General features: G+C 39.7%; 1 protein-coding gene across 2 annotated transcripts; it reads right to left on the bottom strand.

Moving 5' to 3' along the window:
• Positions 1–898: 898 nt before the first annotated feature.
• On the bottom strand, positions 899–21,448 carry dmgdh (dimethylglycine dehydrogenase). 2 transcript variants are annotated; one of them, XM_086301411.1, is made up of 16 exons: positions 21,226–21,447; positions 20,752–20,920; positions 18,858–18,956; positions 18,614–18,778; positions 16,117–16,321; positions 9,266–9,514; positions 8,980–9,178; positions 8,514–8,683; positions 8,255–8,408; positions 5,932–6,097; positions 5,679–5,809; positions 4,560–4,777; positions 3,300–3,457; positions 1,910–1,969; positions 1,692–1,826; positions 900–1,594 (listed from the first exon to the last, which is right to left on the bottom strand). In XM_086301411.1, exons 1-16 carry the CDS (start codon positions 21,342–21,344, stop codon positions 1,382–1,384), a joined length of 2,610 nt encoding a protein of 869 aa, XP_086157537.1. In that variant the 5' UTR covers positions 21,345–21,447; the 3' UTR covers positions 900–1,381. The 2 variants fall into 2 exon arrangements, with proteins under 2 accessions (XP_086157538.1, XP_086157537.1); XM_086301412.1 differs by lacking the exon at positions 1,910–1,969 and having other exon boundaries at positions 899–1,594; positions 21,226–21,448.
• Positions 21,449–23,209: the final 1,761 nt, after the last annotated feature.

Below are 23,209 nucleotides of genomic sequence, written 5' to 3'. Positions count from 1 at the left end.
CTGAGGGTACGACACAACACTGACACAAAGAAACACTGGGCTTAAATACACTGAGGAAGTCATCAAGGAATTAGAGACAGAAGGGGAACACAGCTGGGAGGAATGAGACCTAAGGAGACAGGGGAGCGAAACTAGAAACACAGTTAGTGGGTCAGGTTAATTAGTAACTCTAAATTTCCCACAGGTGTGAATGTGAGTGAGAATGGTTGTCTGTTCCTACGTGTTAGCCCTGCGACAGACTGGCGACCCCCTGAAAAAGGAAAAGCAGAAGAGAACGGATGGTCATTTATTTGTATATATTAGTTGTTCCTGTCTGATAATTGTGACTTGAAAATAATTGTGTGTTTTAAGTGGTTTCTAAATATATTTCATATATTTTCTCTGTTCCACTTCACTGTAGAAATATATTAAATGTTGATTATTTGATTGTAGAACTACATTCCCATTTTTTGTTTTGTTTTTTCAATTCCTGCTGAGTTTAAAATTTGTACTGCATTTGCATTGTGTTTATTAACTAGCAGTAAATCAACCATTATTTGGCATTAGTTTATATCAGGTATAGGACTATAATTATCTATTAGAAGCTACTTTTTGGTGCTCATCTGTCACAAGGGGTCACCACAACATGTTCGAGTTGGCAGTTTTTACACTGGATGCCTCTCCCGACCCAACCCAGAAGGTATCAGTGTCTTTTCCTCAGATCAAACCCGGGGTCTTTCACTTGTTGTTCAGATGCGTAAACCACTTTGCTATGGAGCTACTATTTAAAAATCTATTATTACTTATCATGATTTTATTTTACATGCTTCACTATGATGCACTTTTATTTTTATATACTTAAAAGTATGCAGTAAAGCAATGTTAGTATACGCGGCTGACTGTGTAAACTACTAAATGTTAGAGGGAAGGAGTGGGAACACAGTGAGTGCTTTAATTATCAATGTACATCCATTTAATTATACTTACAGAAAACACATTTGGTTAAATCTTTGTACAGCTTTGCAAACACTGATCTTTTTTTAAGCACAAAAGTCAAGACTTATTTGGGCACCATTCAATCTGAAAATGAGTTTTTCTTCATAAGAGAGACAACAGTTGATGCGTAAACATTTGACAACCATTCATGAAATTACAAAAATGAAATTACTCTGCCAACAATGCAAGACACTGTGGTGCAGGAACACCCCAGTTTATAAGACTGTGCTGAGCTTTCGCACGCCTGTTTCAGACTTGTTCCTTGTAAGAAAACGGAATAAAGTTGACCTGAACTGGCCACAGACGTGAACACAAGCAACTCAGGATGTGAACCACCCTGACTCTTGTTCACAGTAAGATTGTTCTTCATTCACTGGTGGGAAACTGATGAGAGGACGGCCTGTGTTTATGCTTTGCTCTGAGCTTTCTTCTGCAGCCGGGTCCGCGTGGGCTCAGTGTGGATTAAGGGCTCTTGGATGACGTTGGCGGGGTACTTCTTCCCAAGCAGTTCCACCTCCACCTTCTGGCCCAAAGTGCTTAATTCCAGAGGTAGATAAGCGAATGCCAGGCTCTGCTGGCTGCTGTAGCTGTAGGCACCAGAGGTTGTGTTGCCAACCACCTGAAGAGAAGGTCAAGGGACATCAGCGTCATGTGAATGATCACCAAATCTCTAAGCTAAATTGGAAATTGAGTTTTGATCTTCTGTTGTCGCTAACCTTGCCATTGTACCAGACAGTCTCGTTGCCTTCGGGGTCGATATCATCTGTGTTCACAGCAATGTAGGACAGCTTCCTGTTCAGGCCCTTGGCTTTGATCTCCTGGAGAGCTGCTTTGCCGATGAAGTCAGCAGGCTGCAGGACCACAGACACAAACAGTTAAAGAGGAAATGCATGACTGAAACTGGAATATGAATGCATGCAGGAAACAACGTTACCTTGTTTAGTTTAATAAAATAATCTAGTCCTGCCTCCAGAGGGTTAGTGTCACAGTTCATCTGTAAAGATCAATGATTTAAAAAAAAATAAAAAAATCATAAGCTGTACTTTATAAAGTAAAATTTTCACCAATATAATTGTGTCATTTGTTGTAAATTAAAAACAGTGAAATGCAACTTCACTTTATTAAGGCGGGTCTAATAAAAGGTGTTTGGAGTGTATACCATATACAGACTAGGTGAAAAAGATAAGAGAAGAAACATCTTCTCTCTCAAAAATTCAACTCTGTAAGATTCAGATTCTTTTCCAAAGTCACACAAAGACGTCTTTCTTTCATCTCCATTGTTTTGCAGATGTTCCTCTAATCCAGGGGTTTCAATCTTATGACCCAAGGCCCCAGTGAACAGTGAAATCCAGCCCTCATGATGGCTTTGCAAAGTGTGAAAACCCTAACCCTTCCAATGCAATGCTATTCACGATTGGTCCACTGGGTGTCACACTCTCCTAATGACAGTATCAAGGCCAAAGGCTGATATTCTAATATAAACACTACAAGTTAGACTGTGAAGCATACGCTGCTGTTTATTTGAGGCCTCTTTTGAAAATATCTTTATCATAAAAGGAAGAAATTGACACAGTTTGGGGTTTGGCGAGAAAAAAAATGGACCATAGATCATAGTTTTTCACTGGGCTAAAAGGGAAGCTGTGCGTTTGGTGTTTTCATCGCTGATGGAATATAATATTAAAGGACCACTATGAGACAGATCATGGAGAAAAACCACAAGATTTGTGTTTTTTGAATCAGCCTGGCTGGTGATGCAGCACCCTCCTGACTTCAAAAAAGGACAGCTGTCGTCCAAAACATTATGAAAAGTCCAAAAAATGCATCCCTCCATTTGCAGCCTGTATTTTTCTCTTGAATTTTGTCACAACAAGTAGTTTGTTTGTGTCGCCGTGTTGTCCTTAAAAGTGGATGAATTCATGAGTGAGGTTTTGTGAACTGTAATTTTCATCCCAGCCAAAGATTTGAATTCCCGACAGTTTGACAGCCTTCATACTGAAGAAAGCATCATGCGTGGCCTGCCTTACCACACCGAAGCCTCTTTGATTCACAGGAGAATTACAGGAGGCCGAATGGCTGCAAGGACTTGCTTTTTTGCGAGGCATATTTTATACCAGTTGAATACTTTCAAGAAACTTTTATAACAAAATTGTTATAAAAAGTTACAATATGACACTCAAAGTTTCCTGCTGAAGCTGATTTTGTGGAAGACGCAGCTATCAAGAGGTGACGTTTTCATTTCCTCTGTCTCCCTGTTACTGCGTAATATGCTGCTTCACATTTAAACAAGGAGTTTTTTCTTCTTCTTCATGTATATATGTATGTACCTCAGCTCCCCACCCTCTAAAGCCCTTCTCCAGTCGGAGCGAGGCCATGGCATAGGTGCCGAAATTGTCAATGCCCTCGTCTTTTCCTGCTTCCATCATGGCCAGGTACACAGCTGCCAAGTCCTTCTGGTCAGTGTACAGCTCCCAGCCAAGCTCACCTAGACACAAAACACTTACACTTAAGAGCATGTCGATACTCAGCACTGAAAACTATGCGACTGAAAGGAAAAGACAAAAGAATGGGAGCAGTCATAAACTCTAAACTATGAGACTATGCACACTGTAAAAGATTCATAAAAATAAAAGAAAATATCCATAAACCGTGAACTGAGACCATGGAGTGTACATGTTTTATAAAAATAAAAGGAAAATTAATGAAATGAAAATTAAAGTAGTTGAAATAGTTGAAGAAAGATTTTAGTTTGAATGAGTAAATTCAAAATTTTATTTAACAGCTCACATTTTTCTTAAATAAAACATCTCAGTAACTCATAATTCTACTTTTAACCCAATAACCATCATTTTGACTTATCATAATTTTACTACTACTACTACGAATAATAATAATAATGATAATAATTATAAAAATAACAAGTCCCCGTATTGAGTTTGCATCTAAAATCTCTTAATGAATATTTCAGAATTTTGCATTAGCAAGTCATAATATTTAATTGATGTCTAAACTTTGTTCGTAATAAGTCATAGTTTGCATTTTATTTTATAAATTAGGCTAAAGTTTGAGTTATTAAGTCAGAATTTTTGTTTTGGTATAAGTTTGTCTGAGTAATTCATAATATTGATTTTATATTTAATACTTGACATCGTTCTTTTTCCCCTAGATAATAATGACTTATTATTTGACTTAGTATGTCATTACTTTATTAGAATCTTGCATTTTTGTCAAAGTAAGTGAAAAATGTTCACTCGGTATCTCATAATTCTAAGTATCTCGAAATCCACGTGGAGTTTTCTTTTCTTGGGATAAATGAGCCTCCGTATTTTTTTATATTCACTAAACTGATGTTTTTGAATTTCTTTTCTTTTGTGTTTAGACACAAAAGATGAGATGTCAGGGGTTCACCTAGAGTGCCTGTAGAAAATTTCACTCTTTTCACTATTTGAAATATTCGGTCTGGACCAGTATGGAGGAAGCACTGGCCAACACAGCTGTTAGGCATGGCTAAAAATATATATTATTGTGCAAAGCTAGCTAGGGAGAGTTGCATTGCAAGACGCAATAAATGAACTGCCTTGCACTACCGGTGTAGGAGATCCTGATGGCACGGACAGGCTTGCCGGCAAGCTGGATGGACTTGCAGTGGAGAAACTTAAATCCAGCTTCACTCATATCCTCATTTGTCAGTTTCTGGAGAACTTTGCGAGAGTTTGGTCCGGCAATGCCCAGCACACCTATGTCTTCTGTCACATTTGTAATGTCAACGTCATATCCACCTTGTGCAACTTCAGTTTCTATCCACCTGTGGCAAGTGCAAATCCACAAGGCAAAGAGCTGTTAATACATTTATAGACTAGACAAATTTTATGGGCTTTGCAAATATGTGAATTACCACTAGATGTCGCTACATGGCATAAAAAAAACTTCCTTTTTTGAAACTGTGGTAGAGAGTTGATTACAGTGAAGGAATGAAAATAAATGGTTTACGATTCTGCCTCGTGATTGGAGGAGCTCGAGGGGCGTTGTGTTAACAGCTGCAGATAGGTTTTAAGTTTCTGCAGTACAAAACTGACAGCAAGCCAGCACAGCTTGAACTGGGCGCAGGACAGAGAGCAAAACAGTGTTTGCTTAACTGCTAACAGTATGAGCACTGTGCAGGTACTGAAATATTGAAATGTAGTCTAAATCAATATGTGCGTGGAGTTTTAGACATGCGGCACTGATTCAGTTCTGCTACTCTTAGTATGATGCAGTACTTCATTTAAAGAGTTTCAGAGTTATTTTTTTTGATGAGCTAATTAGTTTACTCATTTTCAATATTAAATCACATCTTGGCAACTCACTTCAGTAACTGAGATTCATGGGTATTGGTGTATTTTGACCCAAAGCAAACTGAAAGGAAAACACAAACTTGGAGAAAATCTGAAGTATCAGCCTTAAGACAGAGCTCTGTGTTTTTCTGTGCTATGCAACAAAACTCCTTATTTCTCTGAGTAAGACTGTAATAAGGAACCCAGTCTGGAAAATCTATTGAGCCCAGGTTCACTGAAACTGCATGAAGAGATAATGTTTTAAAATATTCTTTTTAATTAAATTTCTATTTTTTTATTTAAAGAAACTATTCAGGACAATTATTGCTGCTAAATTATCTACGGCTGAATTTGACAGAGAGTTTAAAGTTTAAAGGGTTTGATCCATTTCACCTGAGGTCGTGCAGCTCCGAACCGGAACCTGTGACGAGCAGAAACCTTCCTGGTGCCAGCTGGGTGATGGTAACCTCAGCGTATACTTTCCCAGAGGGTGTCAGCATGTGGCTGATGTTGGTCATGCCCACCTGAAATGGAGTTTGAGAAAACTGTGTGGTCAGGACCGTTTGTGCAGCAGTACAGTGCACTGGATATGTGACCAACACAATCATCACTTTATGAGCTGAACAGTTTACATTAGGTCTTCTACCTTGGGCATGGTGTTGGCAAAGAGGCGATCCAAAAGCTTGTGCGAGTCCTTCCCCTTTACTATGAACTTGCCAAAAGGTGTCAGGTCTATTACTCCAACCTTCTCCATCACCAGCTTGCACTCTCTTCCAACTGGTCCAAACCAGTTGGTGCGTTGGAAGCTGGGTCTGAGCACAACACAAAATCAGTTAACTATGTATTTTACTTACTAGTGATTTGCTTATTTTATTACTTTTTCTATTTGAAAGTGTTATACGTTTCACTGTAAAAGGGCAGTGCACTGAGTGAATATTGTTCCAATGGGAATGAAATATAAACAAGACTAGAGAAAAAAAAAACACTGATAAAAGTTTTAAAGTTTTGCAGACATACCAACATCTGTGCAGGCACTGCATTCTGTAACATCAAAAAAAAGCAACACTATCCATTGCTATTGCATGAAAAATGTTCAAAGCTTATGTTGGAGCAAATTCAACAATCTTTTTAAGCAGTTCTAGTTAGAATTGATACAAGCCAACACATTGCTGGCCCCAAGACTGGATAAATGCATCAAGAAGGGCATCCAATGGTAAATCATTGGCAGACCAAACCATAGTAGATGGATTGAGGCCCAGTTTAACAACAATCACATGCAGTGCTGTTGGCCAACAGGGTGCTGGTGAAAACTGCGCTACTGTTGACTGAAGATAAAAGAGAAGGAAACAGGGAAGGCATGTTTGGAGGCAGCGAAAGAGAAGGAGTGTGGCAGAGAGAATAAGTACTTTAAATGGAGGGACTATGACTGGTAAAGAGAGAGCTGACTGATATGATGGAGAAAGTGAAGACTGAGGACTATGGGGAAGGGAAGCAAGGCCAGAAGCATTGGAGGTAATTTTGAAGGAAGATTATGTGAATAGGGTTGTAAAGGTGAAGAGAGTGCAAGACAGGATCATGCGTTTGAAACTAGAAATCAAAGGGGTAATTGTTGAATGTGTTTATGCCCCAAAGGTTGGATAGTTGGAAGAGAAAGAGGAATTCTGGAGTAAGTTGGATTTAGTGGTAGAGTGTTCCCACGGAGGAGAGACTGACAAGAGATTCACTGGACATGTAGGTGCCAGGAACAGAGAGCATGAGGTCCTGGGTAGGTATGGCGTCAGGAAAGAAATGTGGAAGGGTAGTGGTTGAATATGGATGGTGGTGGATTTTGCAAAAAGGATGGAAATAGCTGCGGTGAATATGTTTCAAGAAGAGGAGGGTGAAATATAAGAGCGGAGGACAGGGGCACACAGGTGGACACAGGTGGAGTTGAAGGTGCTCAGATTTTCATTGGGAGGGACCATGATCGACAGCATTAGAAATGAATATATCAGCAGGAAAGCTCAGCAAGTAGGGAAAGGTGAGATGTTCTTGACATGTGACATCTTTGACCTCCCTACTACACTCCACTGGATAAGTGTTAAAGAAAATGGATGGATGGAAGCATGGATGAAATCAGAGAAGTTGTCCAAAGCAGAACCCCACCCCCCACAGCTGATGATAACCTCATGCTGACACTAGAGAACAAAGCCTGAGCAAAACAAACTCATACCACCACCAATATTCTGTCTTTTAACGGAGTATTCCAATATACAGGCTGATATTTTTTCCATAACATTTCTCATGTGTAGTTATCCAGTACTCATTTACACTCAATTCAGATAAAGAGATAATGTTTTAAAAGACTCCCATGTTATAGCTGATCTGACTGCTCGGATCAACTGGCTGATCGGTCAGGCTCTACATGAGATATCATGAGATTACCCAGAGTGCCTGAAAAAAAAAAAAAAAAATGTGTGTCCAACTATTTGAGATATTCGGTCTGGCTAAAAATATACATTTTATTGTGCAAAACTGGCTAGCGGAAAGTTGCATTGCAAGACACAATAAAGGTTTTGCAAGATTATAACCGCAGCTTTTAGCTTCCATACAAACTAAAATAACTATGTCCCAGAAAGAGCCAAATATGCAACTGCCAAGAAGGCCAACTGGATATGTTTGAGGTTTGGACAACCCAAAGGCTCATCGACATGTGGGTTTGTAAAAGAGACTTGTGCATCTGCTGCATGTGTTCTTGAACAGTAGCAGCTGTTTAGTTTCAGTGGGGAATTTAAATGGTCCTCTTGTGCTAATATCGTCAGAAAGCCTGTTAGATGATCTCGGGCGAACTTGTACCTGTACTACCTGAAAGAGCTTGAAGGGTGGTGGATGTGGTGTTGTAATGCACAGTGGATTCAAGTGGGAAAAAATTAGCATTCAGATTTTCCATATCAAAAAGACACTGTTAGAAATTTACAGAGAAACCTTACTTGTATCCAATGTCATCTCCAGGTTTGTAGAACCAGTGAGGTTGCTCCCAGCCAGCATGAAAGCCCATAGATCCTTTGTCTTTCAGCAGCTCATAAACACCGCTAGTTCGGCAGGTTGGTCGGCCAGCAAAACGCTCCTCCTTGGGGTAACCAACTGCAGTGACCAACAGCATGAGGAGGACACAGCAGGCTTTTAGTAACAATATAATAGAAGGCTCTGTTCCACAAATGCTGTGCAGCTGTCCCATGTTCTTCTTACCCACATTGTTGAAGCCATAGGATTCTCGAGCTTTGGCACATATGAAGGGTACATCAGTCCACTTGCCATAGCGGTTGGGGTCACATTCGATCAGGTCGTATGGAGGTTCTCCGTTCGTGATCCATTCACTCAGGAACTTGCCTATGCCACCAGCATGAATAATACCATACCTAAACAAATATTAAATCAGAGCTTTAGGTACTATCGATTGGCTTTGATGGATTTTAAGAAAAAAAATAAAGCTTTTCAAAGAAAATCAAAGTCTTCTAGAGGTTTAAGTCACACTGCATCTAAAAATATGCACATCACATTTGTAAGTTACATATAGTTGGGATGCAACTCCAACTGCATGTTGTAATGCTAGCCAAATCAATGACTCATACTACATCAGCTATTTTTTCTGTCTTTCACCTCTTAGCAGTATTTTAGATAGATACGGTTCAGCAACACCTGACTAAACACACACCCAAAGCCAATCGCTGTCCAGTAGTTGCGAACTCCACAGTGTGGTCCAACCATAGGCAGGAGGTCAGGAGTGTATGTGATTGGTCCAGAAACAATGTTAATGATGTCAGCTTTCTTTAGTACAGGGACCATCTCCATGGCCTTTTCCACATGCTCCATTATCCTGTCCAAGTCAGACTCAAACAGCTCCTTTCCAAAACCTGCAGGCAGATAGAAACAGTCATGCACAGGAAGATGAAAACTTTGTAGAAATATTTAGATTGGAAAATCTGATGTGGCAGACAGACCTGGTGGTACTCCATCTCTCACCCAGGAGTCCTGTAAAACCATCTTTTCCATCTTCTCATAGGGGCCAAACAGCAGGCCATCTCTTTCCTGACGCAGGTAATAAGACCCCTCCAGGTCCCTGATGACCGCCAGCTCCTCCTTCAGAGCCTTCACCTCCGGTATCGTTGCTGTCACAATGTACTGGTGATGCACTGGAATAGTAGGGTGTTCAAACCCAATCATCTTGCCAACCTCCCGGGCCCAGAAACCTGAAAACAAATTAGATGCAGTCAGTTCAGCTGAAGAGGTGAAGTCAGCCAACAGATAGAGTTGGCTCGCTCTCAATCTCTAAATGCATCTTTGACAAATATTTGTTCAGAATTGTCGTCTCATGAAAACATAAATGTCAGTCAGTTAAAGGTGAAGGCTCAAGATTTCTAGCTTATCTTTGCATAAAGGGGAATCATGATGCTAGCAAACAACAGCCATTTCCAAAATGTAGCTTCTCATAAAAATTTACAGAAGCAGAGTGGTAACAATCATCTTACTCACAGCATGAAACTGGGCTTCCTATTTAAAGAAACATTTTTTAAAGGATGTTTTTCTTTTATTGTTCGATTCTTTATAAAACTACCAAACAGATTACAGAATGTTTAAAAGGTCTGTTGTCTCTGTGTTTTTAAATTGAAACAGCAATTTATTATCATTATCATGGCATGATCAGATTGTGGAAGAAATGTGATTTAAGTGACTTTGAATGGGGCATGGTTGTTACTGCCAGATGGGCTGGTCTGAGTATCTTATCTGGGATTTTCCAACACAACCATCTTTAGGGTTTACAGACAATAATCCAGAAAAAGAATATCTAGTGAGCAACAGTTCTTTGGGTGAAAATGTTCATGCGAAAGATGAAAGAAAAATGGCCAGAGTGCTTCAAGCTGATAAGAAGGTAACAGCAAGTCAAATAACGATTTGTTACAACCAAGATATGCAGAAGAGCATCCCTGAATGCTCATTGTGTCTAAACTTGAAGCACATGAGCTACAGCACCAGGGGGAGTCTGGCTGCCACTCCTGTCAGCCAAGACCAGGAAACTACAATCAAAACTGGACAATAGAAGTGCTGCAACATTTGGAGGGTAAGATCCAAATTTTGCATAAACAACATGAAAACAAGGATGTATCCTGCTTTATATCAAACAATGGTTGATGCTAGCGGTGGTGTAATGGTTCCTGGAATATTTCCTTGGCACACATTTGGCACTTTGACACCAAATAAGCATTGTTTTAATGGCAGTCTACCTGAGTATTGCCGCTGATCACGTCTATCCCGTCATGATCACATTTGTACCCATCTTCTGATGGCTGCTTTCAGCAGGATAACACACCAGGTCACAAGGTTGAAAGTCCATCTCTAACTGGTTTCTTGAACATGACAATGATTTCATTGTACTCCACAGTCACCACATCTCAATCTAGTAGAACATTGGGATGTGGTAGAATGGGAAATTCATATAAAGGATGTGCAGCTGACAAATCTACACCAACTACTTTCAACTCCCGCCACAGATTTTCTATGGGGTTGAGGTCTGGAGACTGGCTAGGCCACTCCAGGACTTTCAAATGCTTCTTACGGAGCCACTCCTTTGTTGCCCGGGCGGTGTGTTTTGGATCATTGTCATGTTGGAAGACCCAGCCTCGTTTCATCTTCAAAGTTCTCACTGATGGAAGGAGGTTTTGGCTCAAAATCTCACGATTTTGGCCCCATTCATTCTGTCCTTAACACAGATCAGTCGTCCTGTCCCCTTGGCAGAAAAACAGCCCCATAACATGATGTTTCCACCCCCATGCTTCACAGTAGGTATGGTGTTCTTGGGATGCAACTCAGTATTCTTCTTCCTCCAAACACGACGAGTTGAGTTTATACCAAAAAGTTCTACTTTGGTTTCATCTGACCACATGACATTCTCCCAATCCTCTGCTGTATCATCCATGTGCTCTCTGGCAAACTTCAGACGGGCCTGGACATGCACTGGCTTCAGCAGCGGAACACGTCTGGCAGTGCGGGATTTGATTCCCTGCCGTTGTAGTGTGTTACTGATGGTGACCTTTGTTACTTTGGTCCCAGCTCTCTGCAGGTCATTCACCAGGTCCCCCCGTGTGGTTCTGGGATCTTTGCTCACCGTTCTCATGATCATTTTGACCCCACGGGATGAGATCTTGCGTGGAGCCCCAGATCGAGGGAGATTATCAGTGGTCTTGTATGTCTTCCATTTTCTGATGATTGCTCCCACAGTTGATTTTTTCACACCAAGCTGCTTGCCTATTGTAGATTCACTCTTCCCAGTCTGGTGCAGGTCTACAATACTTTTCCTGGTGTCCTTCGAAAGCTCTTTGGTCTTGGCCATGGCGGAGTTTGGAGTCTGACTGTTTGAGGCTGTGGACAGGTGTCTTTTATACAGATGATGAGTTCAAACAGGTGCCATTCATACAGGTAACGAGTGGGAGACAGAAAAGCTTCTTACAGAAGACGTTACAGGTCTGTGAGAGCCAGAGATTTTCCTTGTTTGAGGTGACCAAATACTTATTTTCCACCCTAGTTTACGAATAAATTCTTTACAAATCCTACCATGTGGATTCATGGATTTTTTTTTCACATTCTGTCTCTCACAGTTGAAGTGTACCTCTGGTGCAAATTACTGACCTCTGTCATCATTTTAAGTGGGGGAACTTGCACAATCGGTGGCTGACTAAATACTTTTTTGCCCCACTGTATGTGATGCTATAATGTGAGTACTGACCTCTGAGGTCAGTTTTTGAAAATATGCCACCAGCAGGTGCTCCAATCCAATACTGGCAAGGTGTGCTAGTACTGGTGCAAGCTGGATTTCTAATAACACTGACTGCTGGAGTATTTCATCACTTGCAAGGAGGGTTAAGGGATTAGATTTCATAAAAATGTCACATCACAGGGGCAAACACACAGGTGTACACATAGATATATGCAAGACAGACACACATAAGACCCGAAAATGAAGGCAAGAATAAATAGGACAGCACAGATTAAATAGATTCAATATAAACCACGAGGAACTAGTTTAAGAGCCCTATCGCTAATCTAATGTATAAGCATTACAGCATTAGAAGCAAAAAAGAAAAAAGAAAATACAAGTCACAACTATAAAAATCACATGTTATGAGATGACACCAGACATGAATCAGAAGTTACCCTCAGGGTTCAAAGCTCTACATTATTCACCAGAGCAGTTTTTTCACATAGAGGGCACTTCAGTGTGTAGAAGGAATACTAAGCTTAATTTACAACATCACAACATTTTGGTTAAGTTGCTTACTTGAATGTGTTCACTTAGAGTTTCCCCAACTCTTTCTCTTAAAAAAAATAAATTTGCATACACCTGAAGTACAGCATAACCCGTTTTATAAATTAATAGCCACAAAACAAATATGATGGGACACGTGAAAGCAACACAGATGTGTACTAATGCCTTTGCTGGGGCCCAGAGTGTGAAGCCAGAGAAAAACCTGTTGATCCCTGCTATCTTTAGCCAAGTGTTGCAACATACTCTTGTCAGCAACTCTTCACAAGAATTTGTATTCAATCTATGTACTCGTATGTAAGTCTGCAGCATAATAACATTGCAGATTCTATTTACAGTTGGTTACAGGTTGGAGCTTCATATACACAACACTTTAAGAGTTACTGAGTTACCTAGTAAACATTGGTTAATGGAGTAAAGTTTGTTTCTCTGAGAATTATAATAGTCAGACCAATTTACTGTAAAATCAGAGGCTAAACAGCTGTTTGCCACATGCTCAGAATATGTCTAGTTCAGTGGGTGCTGCTAGTCAACTGTGGTATGAGTAAAACAACTTTGAAGAGACTCAGTTTATTATCAGCTACTGGAGGGAGAGCGATTCAAGTTAGCAAGAAGTAATACTTAAACGATTCAAAACAAAAAATGGTTAACCCAGTTTATATGTTACAATGTGAGGCACTGAATGGTCAGAAGAGATATCCAGAAGTGATGGACTGTAGTTTATATAATTAGCTAAATGTAAAGGATAACATAATACAAAACTGCCAAATCACACTTACTGCTTCCACAGGAATTCAGAGGGCAGGTAGCAGCAGGTGCTGCTAAAAATGCACTTCATTTATGGATCATTAGAAAGTGTGAACACCTGTATATAGTTTTGGCATTTTGCTGGTCTGGAAGATTCAGGGCTGTGTCAACACAAAGCCACAATTGCTGCAAAGTCAGATTGTACATTTTGGGGTGGCTGTGGCTCGGGAAGCAGAGCAGGTCCCTTACTAATTAGAAGTTTGGTGGTTTGATGCCGCTCTGTTCCAGTCCGCATGCAAAATATACTTGGTTAAGATACTAAGGTGCTCTCCGACGTATCCATCGCAGTATGAGTGTGTATGAATTTTAGATAGAAAGTACTTACATAAGAAAAGCACAGAAAAAGTGCTTGTGTGAATGATTGATTAAGGCGAGCTAAACAGAAGTGCTCTGAGTGCTCAGAGTAGATATAAGAACCAGCCCATTTACAATGTTCGCATAGACTGCAAAAGAACCCCCCCAGCAAAAGCTACATTTCAGACTGTACAGGGCTTGGTTAGCATGCTAAATTTTAAAATTAATGACAGTACAGTACAAAAAAAAAAAAAAAAAAAAAAAAAAAAAACCCACTGAGCAGGTATCACTTGTTTGGAAGGGTTGCCAGAAGAAAGCCTCTTCTCTTCTCATATGAACAAACCACAAGACCTCTGCAACAATGTCCTTTGGACAGACAAAGTGTAGTCACAGCATAAACACCTCATAACAACTGTGGAGGTGGAGGGGTGATAATAATCTGGGCTTGTTTTGCAGCCAAAGGACATGGGCACCTTGCAGTCCCTGAGTCGACCATGAATTCCTCTGCATATTGCAGTTTCTACAGTCAAACATGAGGCAATCTGTTCAACAGCTAGTGCTTGGCTGAAATTTATGTCATACAACAAGACAGTGATCCCAAGCACATAAGAAAATCTGCAACTGAATGACCGAAAAAAGAAAATAATCAAGTTGTTGCAATGGCCCAATCAAAGTCAAGACTCCTGACTGAAAGGCTGTGGGCGGGGCCTTAAGTGAGTGGTGCAAAAACAAACACTCATAAACCTCAATGAACTAAAGCAAGGTTTTAACTTTGCTAGTCTGGCCATACATTTACACTATTTCATCATGTGATCTGCTATAATAAAGATGGATAAGGAAATGAAAGGGTGAGCTACAAGTTACTGATCTAATGCTAATGAATAGTTTTTAAGACTAACGGTTAAGTAAGAGCTAAAAATGATAACTAGTGAAGTATTAGAAACAGTTTTTATTAATAACAGATCGAAAGTTATGCAATGGTGAAGAAGATGAATACATGCAAAAATCACTGAAACAACAAATGAAATTCCAAGTAAATAGAACCAAACCAGCCTGTACACACATATTTTACATGATGAACAGACTCTAGTACTACAGACAGAAACATTGAGAAAACACTGAAGATAATCAAACGATCGCCTCGTATATTAGGTTCACATGGCAACCATGAGCTTTGGCTTCAACTGAGCCCTCTTTGGTAAGGAGGATGCTTTGATAGGAAGAGGACTTACAGGCTGTACTGCAGATCACACTTTCAACTGTGAGATGTTTTCAACAAAGAGATGTTTGCTGTAGAAGCATAGAGTTTGAGAATGTAAAGGAGTTTTTTGCCACGCTATGTGAGACTGCCCATGAAGCAGAAGAAACTCAAGAACCACAAAAAATTATATTAATCGAATAAATTTAAACTTATTTTGTAAAACTTTGCCTTTTGTTAAAGCTAAACCACAAACCCAAGGTCCCTGCATGCAAGAAGGAGCAGCTGCACAGCAGTAGTGAAAGGCTTAGAACTGCATGTCAGGAGGAGGAGGATTACATGTGCTGCTGCTTCAAGATTGGATGAAATCTGACCTGTTGCCCTAAGTCGATTGGCTGTTACAGTGATGGCGAAATGCCAGCAAGGCCTCAACATAACTGGATTCAACCAGAGTAAAGAAAATATGAAAGGAAGAAAATGTGAATGAAGTAGTAAATATGCTCTGCTGCTAAACATTTGCTATTTTCAGCTTCTTTACACCTTTGTGTGTGCTCCAAAACACATGAACAGACATAGTTTTGTTTCTAGTTTGTTATTTTTAAACTGTGCACATCTTTCAAATTCTTGTATTTATTTTTTGGCGGTGGTTGTTTGACTACAGTCGCTATTTCATTTGCCATTTGTTTCTAAGTTTGTGCATTACATTAAAAAAAGGGTGACTAATGAAATGCATGACTCCACAGGGGAGCACAGACAGGAGAAAGAGAGTGAAGCACATTCTTGAACTTCTGCCAGAAAAACAGGCAACAGCAGCAAAGAGCAGCGGCCAACAAAATCCCCCAAGAACTGGTATGACCCGGTTCAGACCAAAAACTCTGTTTTCTAAACTTTTCAGCCAGTGGTCTGGGTGGGCAAAGGTCTCCTACCAGAGTATCTATAGATAGATAAGGTGTTTTACTGTGGTCTGAAATCCGATATCTATCCTTTTCCCACAAAAAAAGAAACAAATAAAACAAAAACTATTCTTCTTTTACCAACATACACACGAAGAAACTTGAGACAAAGAAGAAAAATCTGGACTTGAACATATTCACATGTGAGTTGCAGACTGCACTTATTCCCTTGTACTTTTCCTTACATTTTCTGCATGGATATAGTGTTTACCATCTAAAATATCAGGATCACCGCTCCTATTATCCTTTGAATAAATGCGTATAGAGATTATGAATATTCACCTGCTGTGTTGACAATGCGGTTTGCCCGAATTGTTCCATGAGAGGTCTGCACGTCCCACTTGCCATCAGACGTTGGCTCGAGGCTCGTCACGGGGGCATTATTATAAATCTGGGCACCATACATACGAGCTCCAGCAGCCAGAGCCATAGTCAGAGAGTAAGGGTCGATGTGGCCGTCTCCTGGGGTGTAAAGACCTGCCAACACCTAAAATTAAACAGAAACCTTCACACAACAAATTCAAAATGGTGATTCAATAATAATAATAATAAACTTAATAATTAGCTGATCAAGCAGCTCCATGAAGATATATTGCTAACAGTGAAATATATCAACTCTATCGACTCAACTATCGACTCTAAGCACTTAAGCAGACGCAGGTCAACAACATATCAACAGATGTCTCATTCTTTGGGTCATTTAACTTAAGAGGTTTGTAGGTTTTACCTTTCTAAGCTGATGTCATACCAAAAACCTAATATTAGATCAACTAATTATTCCCTTATCATAACTGTGTTTGGTAAATTTCAGGAGCGCTGGATCAGGTCAACTTTAAAGCCCAACTTTACAACACTCGTCGAGATGTTTAGCTTTGGATCTAATGCTAAACTGTGAACTTTGGACAGAGCCAAGAGCACAAAACCAGGAACATACAATGACATGTTTCAGCAATAAAATAATAATAAAAACATTTCTAAATTTATTTTAAACTTTAATAGCTCATCCATTTTTCAGCAAGATTTCTACTCGTGTTTAAAGCTCAGATAAAGTAATAATTTTTACATATTTCTTGATTTGGATCACTCCCAACCGGTCATGACAGATGGCTGGCCTTCCCCAAGCCAGAGGTTGCTTCCTGTTAAAAGGGAGTTTTTCCTTCCCACTGTCACCAGGTGTTTGCTCACATGGGGTTCATCTTACTGTAGGGGTTTTCGCTCTATTGTAGAGTCTACAAACCTAATTTAATCATTAAATATAGATATAGATATACAGATATAGATCAGGGATACATTTATACTGACATGATTATCTGAAATGTCTGAACTAGATGGAACTAGTTTGTTTACAAAACCATGCTACAAATAAAAGATGCAGAGAGTCATTTAGAAATGTCACATAGTTTGTGCCATTTGAGAGTCTAGCACTCCAGTGTTACAATACTCTCAGCACTTTTTAAAGTATGTACCAGAGCAGCATTACAACTAAGCAGACGCATGCATGGTCTTAAGTGGGGGAATGTTTATGGCAAGTATCTAACCAGTTCTTGAAATACATTGCTTGAAATCTGTTAAACAATGAGCTCATCACTTTATCTTGTATTTTCAATATAACAGCTGATAGAGGGTTATGAGAACCTTTTACTGTCTAAAAGCTGGTATTGGAATTGCCTGCAAAAATCCAGTATTGGTCGGAGTCTAAGTTAAACATCTCCTTGCTGTAGTTTCATAATGGAAAAGGAAGCACTCCAAGAACGCAAATGTCCGCCAAGGCAGTTCACTGTCTGGGCAGTGTTTCCTTTTAAGGGAATAGCATTATATTTTATTTATATTTATTTTGTTTTCTTTAATCTTTTTTAACGTGCTTTCAGAGGTTTGTAGCGCACTAAAAACCATGACCAATGTTTACTTTAATTACACAAACAGGAGAAGGTAATGGATAATAGGTATTGATTTGTAATCAACAGGGAATGAATATTATTACTTATACAATATAGAGCTTATTGTATAATATCATTATTATTTATAATTTTATGAAAGTTTGACCATATTTGATGTTGAAGAAGAAGTCAGAAGTCCAAAAGTAATGTGATATTTAGAATGCCCATATATCATTCTCTATATGCTGTCAATACAAACAACTGCAGTAAGGAAAAAGGGTTTTAAATAGCTCTGCACAGCATCTCTCTGACTTTCAGATTAATCTACTGACTTTTATAAAAGGTCAGAGGTCAAATGTGACGTGATACTTAAAATCTTTATACAGTACTTTCTATATGTTGACAATACACAGCACACTTGTAAGACTCATCTAAGTTAAACGGTTATTTCTTGACCAACAGGTTATTACGCTGACCTTAATGACCTTGGTGGATGTAAGAAAAATTTTAAGGCACTTACTCTCCACCCCTATAAAGTTTTATCAAAATTAATCTAAAACTTTTCGAGCTGTTGCGCTTATAGACAGTAAGCATGGCAAGCACGTGTGCAAAAAACATATCCTCCATAGCAGAGGTAATAATTAGTGAACAGTTAGAGTGATATTTATCTTCTCTAACTCTTGTCAAGAAGTCAAGTATTTGGCTTTAAAAGTTTTGGGTAATTGAATACCAAAAAACCACATCTGTCAAGGTTCAGATAAACACTGTGCTTCTTCACAGTTTCTAATGTGTGTTTCAAGACAATAAAAAGATTGAGCAGGAACAAGTTTGAGAACAATCGAATTTATGACTTCTTGCTATCAGAAGTCATTAATGTGACTAATCCACAAAGGCATACAGACCTTATCCATATTAAGCAGAGGGAAGAGTTCTTGGATTTTTTCTGGTCCGATGAGGTACTGTTCTGTCACATGCCAGTGTGTGCGGGTCATCTGGTACTTCATTTCATCCACTCGAATCGGCGTTGAAGCAATACGAATGCTGCCAGGCTGGTGCAAGCCCACTGCCTGCAGAGAAAGTCAATATAAAAGATATACAAATATACAAATACAGTTATGCTTGTAAAAGCTAAGGAAAGTACCTCACCTGTCCAGTTTCAGCCTCCAGGGTCTCATATAATTTTATGCTGTCATGATGGATTTTCTTGAGGTTGATCCCTGGATGGTAGTATGTTGTCAAGCCAGCCTAAAATACAAACACACCATTAAGATAATTGGAAAATACACCCAGCAAGATACTGCTTTCACATATTCCAACTTAAAGCTGCAAGAACTGCTTTTTGGCCACTTGGGGGCAGCAAAAAAAAAAAAAAAAAATCAATGAGCCAAAACACTAAAATATTCCTTAAAGCTGTGGGAGCTCTAAGGAGCATTATAGCAATATACATAATCTGAACCGCTAATATCGCTCTTCATTAAACATTAAAAAAAGAAATCACAACTTCTGCCAGCAATGTTGTGGGGATGGAGCTGGACTCTCTTGGGGTGGTGATGGAAAAGCGAATGTTATCCAGGATAAAGTCAGTGTTGGATAATTTCTCCCACCCACTCCATGACGTGCTGGCTAGCCACAGGCGCACGTTCAGTGAGAGACTGAACCACTGAACGACACAGGAAATCATTCCTGCCTGTGGCCATCTCCCTGTACAACTCATCCATCTAATACACAGTATAGTGCTATAGCTACACCCTTTTTATATATTGTGCTATTTCTTACTTCTTGTATTGTCCATTTTTGTTATTGTTTGTACTGGAGCACTGTAACCAACATAATTTCCCCTAGGGATCAATAAAGTATTCAGATTCTGATTCGAATTACATATATTGGTTGGCAATTATAAGTCTGCAGCTACCCTAATTCCTCACCCAGTGTCCACTGGGTCCCTGCCCATCCAATGAGGCAAGTAAGTGAAGAGCAAGTTTCCCCTCTGACATGTGAAATGTCTATTAATAGTATAGGAGTGTTGCGTTTTTGTAAATGAATAACATGGAGTGTAAGGAGCAAGAGGATCAGGACCACAAGTACCTTGAAAACTTAACAGTTGCTCTCACTGGAAAGGGAGTAACAACTGGATGACAGCCACTTGCCAGTACTCGATCTAAACACTTTCACTGTCAAGGAAGAGCCAGACTTCAGTTTTCTGGCAGTATTAACCTCCTAGGACCCTGCGTCCACATATGTGGACATCACATTTTGGGTTATTTAGACCAAAATACTAAATTTTGCTCTACATGGGCCTGATATCCTCTTACGAGGACACTATACTGCTACTGTTCTATCAAAATTTTAAACAAATATCCTCATATGTGGCTCTGATTTTTCTTAAAAACAAAAATAAGGTAAAAAAAATCTGGTAATTCTTTGTTTTTACATTCATCGGGCCTCAATCAGCCCAAATATCAAAGAGAAATTAAAAATGCATGCTGTGAAAGAGTTCAGGTCTTTGGAGGTTAAAGGCTCAGTACCTTCAAATTATTCTGGAGACATGTTATGCTTATCATTACACCACATCACTGACCCAAGACCCAAAATTGAGTCATTTTATTATATTTTTCTTAAGTATTAAGCTAAGAAAGCTCATTCAGAGAATATAAAAATAAAGGCAATTTGAAAAAAATAATAATAATTGTTTCTCATTTTCCAAGCACAAATGCCAAATATACCCTCTTTCCAGTCTCTTAATTTTGAGCATTTGCTTATTCTTCTCTGTTATGCAAAACTCCAACTGTCAGATTACAATTCAACTGAAGGAAAGAAGCCAAATGTAAAGATTTCTTTCAATAACTGATGTAAAATTCAAGTTTAATGGGAGCAGTGGTTTATTGACTTTGGGCTGTGGTCCTTTCAACGTTAATGAAGGTAATAATGGTCGCCAACCAACATGAAAGTGAAATGTGTGACCCTGGCCTTTCTCTGGTTCACATTCAGGACCCTGCGGACCCCTGAAGGGTCTTTGGTCTCAGCACTTTTGTAAACTTACAGCATGCCAGGTAGATCCAGCTGTCAGCTCAGTCTTCTCAAGCAGAACCACATCCTTCATCCCAGCTTTGGCCAGGTGATAGGCCAAGCTGACGCCCACACACCCTCCACCAATGATGACAGTCTCTGCAGTGTCCTTCCACCGCTTTCCCAAAACTGAAGATGCATCACTGCCAGGACAGGAAGCAATTTAACTGCAGGTAAAATAGCTACAGCGCCATGCAACATGCACAAGTTACAAAAGTAGCTTGATAATGATGTACTGAGGTCAGCAAGTTGAGACTTTAAGGTCAGATAAGACTAAAGTGTGTTAAGTCCAACAGTTTTGTGTGAAGCTTGCATATCACGTTAAGTTTTGCTGCACAAATCGATCACTTTCATGGCATTTTTAAAGCCTCATTTGTGATCGTTACCCTGACCAAAACTGGCTGCATGAGACGAATCCTTAAAAATGAATCAAACTAAACTGTCTCACCTCTCCTCTTGTTTTCTTGAGGTGCAGCTGATGGTTCTCAGAGGCTGCCCAGCGACGCCTCGACACGAGGCTAAATCTCTGCGCAACTGAACTCTGATGAGGTTTAGTATCCAAGCCATGACTGAGAAACAGTACTGATGTTTAAAAAAACTACCAATGCACCACGAAGCATGACCAGCCCCCCTCTCTCGGAGTCCCTGTACTGTCGAGTGCAATTACAAATATCCCACTTTTGCACTGACAGCCGCTTTGGCACGCCCACAGTTCGCGAACCAAGTCAGGACGAAGGTTTAACGCAGTTAACGCTTTGTGTGCTGAGACTTCAAATGTAGGTCAGTTAGGCTGGTTTAAAAAAAAGAAAGAAAGAAAGAAAGAAAGAAGAAAAACTTTGTTGAGGGTTAAACTAATGTGCTGTCAGAGAAAACCCTCATTAACATTCTATAAGAGTCTGTATTTGTTTTTGCAGTAACTGGTTTCTGAACACACACTGAGTTTTTTTTGTAGGTGTTAAAACCGTTGCAGGACTGTTTTTATATCTATACAGGGATGTCGTTTTAGCACAAAAACTAATGGCACTTAAAAAAAATTGTGAGCATTTGATCAGTTTTTTTCAGCAACATCTAAAAAAAATGTAGCAGTGCCATGTGTTTATTTTATGAACAGGAAGACAACAGGAATCACTTTAGGTTTGCAGAGGTTACATAAGCTCTGCAGAAAAGGTGATTAATGTGACAGAGTCCTGTGGTCTGCCATAATGACAGCAGCGCTTTAAGCCACAAAAACATAACATGCAGAAATTATGCTTATAATGCTGCTGATTCTAGGGAGATATAAAACATACCAAAATGTGCATAACGTGTTGATTCATAGTGCAGTACAGTAACACTGTTTTTCACAGAAAGCCTTGCACCAGTTGTTTGTATCACCAGGTTTTTTGTGTCAATAGAATCGACTCACAAATGTCTGTCAGATCCAGTTTGAACAATCCATTCAGAAGCATTTATCTCTGAGTAGCCCTTGAGCCTGTAACCCAAGCGGGACAGCTGCAGCAGGTTTGAACTGGGTGCTGATAACTGCTTTATATGAACACAGAAATGAAGAAAGGATATTCACTACAGTACTGATTCATGTTGTGCATGTAATAGCTAAGCTCACAAAAAAGAAAAGCCAGAGTCTACGCAAACGCATGCAGTGGAAAAATATATAACTTTACACAAACACTTGCAAAATAACAACAACAAAGGAACAGCACCGCTGTTGCTGGACTAATTATTAACTCAAACATGGACGACAGGTTTTGGGCATCACCACACATGGTGCTGAAGATAAAACTGTAGCAGTGTATAGGCTGCCAGCTTCTGTTTGGACTATAATGTGCTGCACATTCTTTTTGCAAAACCCACCACCATCTACATTTCTTATCTTCTCCTTAACACTACCTCCTCATCATTTCTGTTCCCTTCACCTACATATCCATTTAAGTCTGCTTTGCCAATCTCTTCCTTAATGGCGACACTCTCTACCACTTAATTCAACTTACTTCATAATTCTTTCACTTCTAACTAACATCCAACTTTGGGGCATACACCAAGGCAGACAGTGTTCAACCTCACACCTTTGACTTCCAGGCTCTCTTCACCTTTACAACAATCTTCACATATCTTCCTTCAAGACTACCCCTACTCCACTTGCCTTCCCATCAACATAACAGGTTGAATCCACCTCCAGTGCTCACAGCCTTGCTTCACAGCCTTGCTTCTCTTTCATCTGGTCTCCTGCACACACGATATATCTGTGATACATCTTTACCAAAATTCTCCATATCAGCCAGCTCTGTCGCTTTACCAGTCAAAGTCCCTAGATTTAAAATCTTTGCTCTCACCATCATACTCCTGTCTGTCCTTCTCTCTTGGTGCCCTCTAACACATTTTCCAGTATGGAAATCTCATTAATGGCGATCCACATGTTTTAGTTACGATGGATG

This window comes from Aulonocara sp. 'chitande type north' Nkhata Bay, linkage group LG7, assembly GCF_057382095.1.
Source record: "Aulonocara sp. 'chitande type north' Nkhata Bay isolate Kocher_YH1m ecotype deep benthic linkage group LG7, A_spYH_male_GT1.1, whole genome shotgun sequence".
NCBI lineage: Eukaryota > Metazoa > Chordata > Actinopteri > Cichliformes > Cichlidae > Aulonocara > Aulonocara sp. 'chitande type north' Nkhata Bay.
This window is presented reverse-complemented; position numbering and strand designations above follow the sequence as displayed.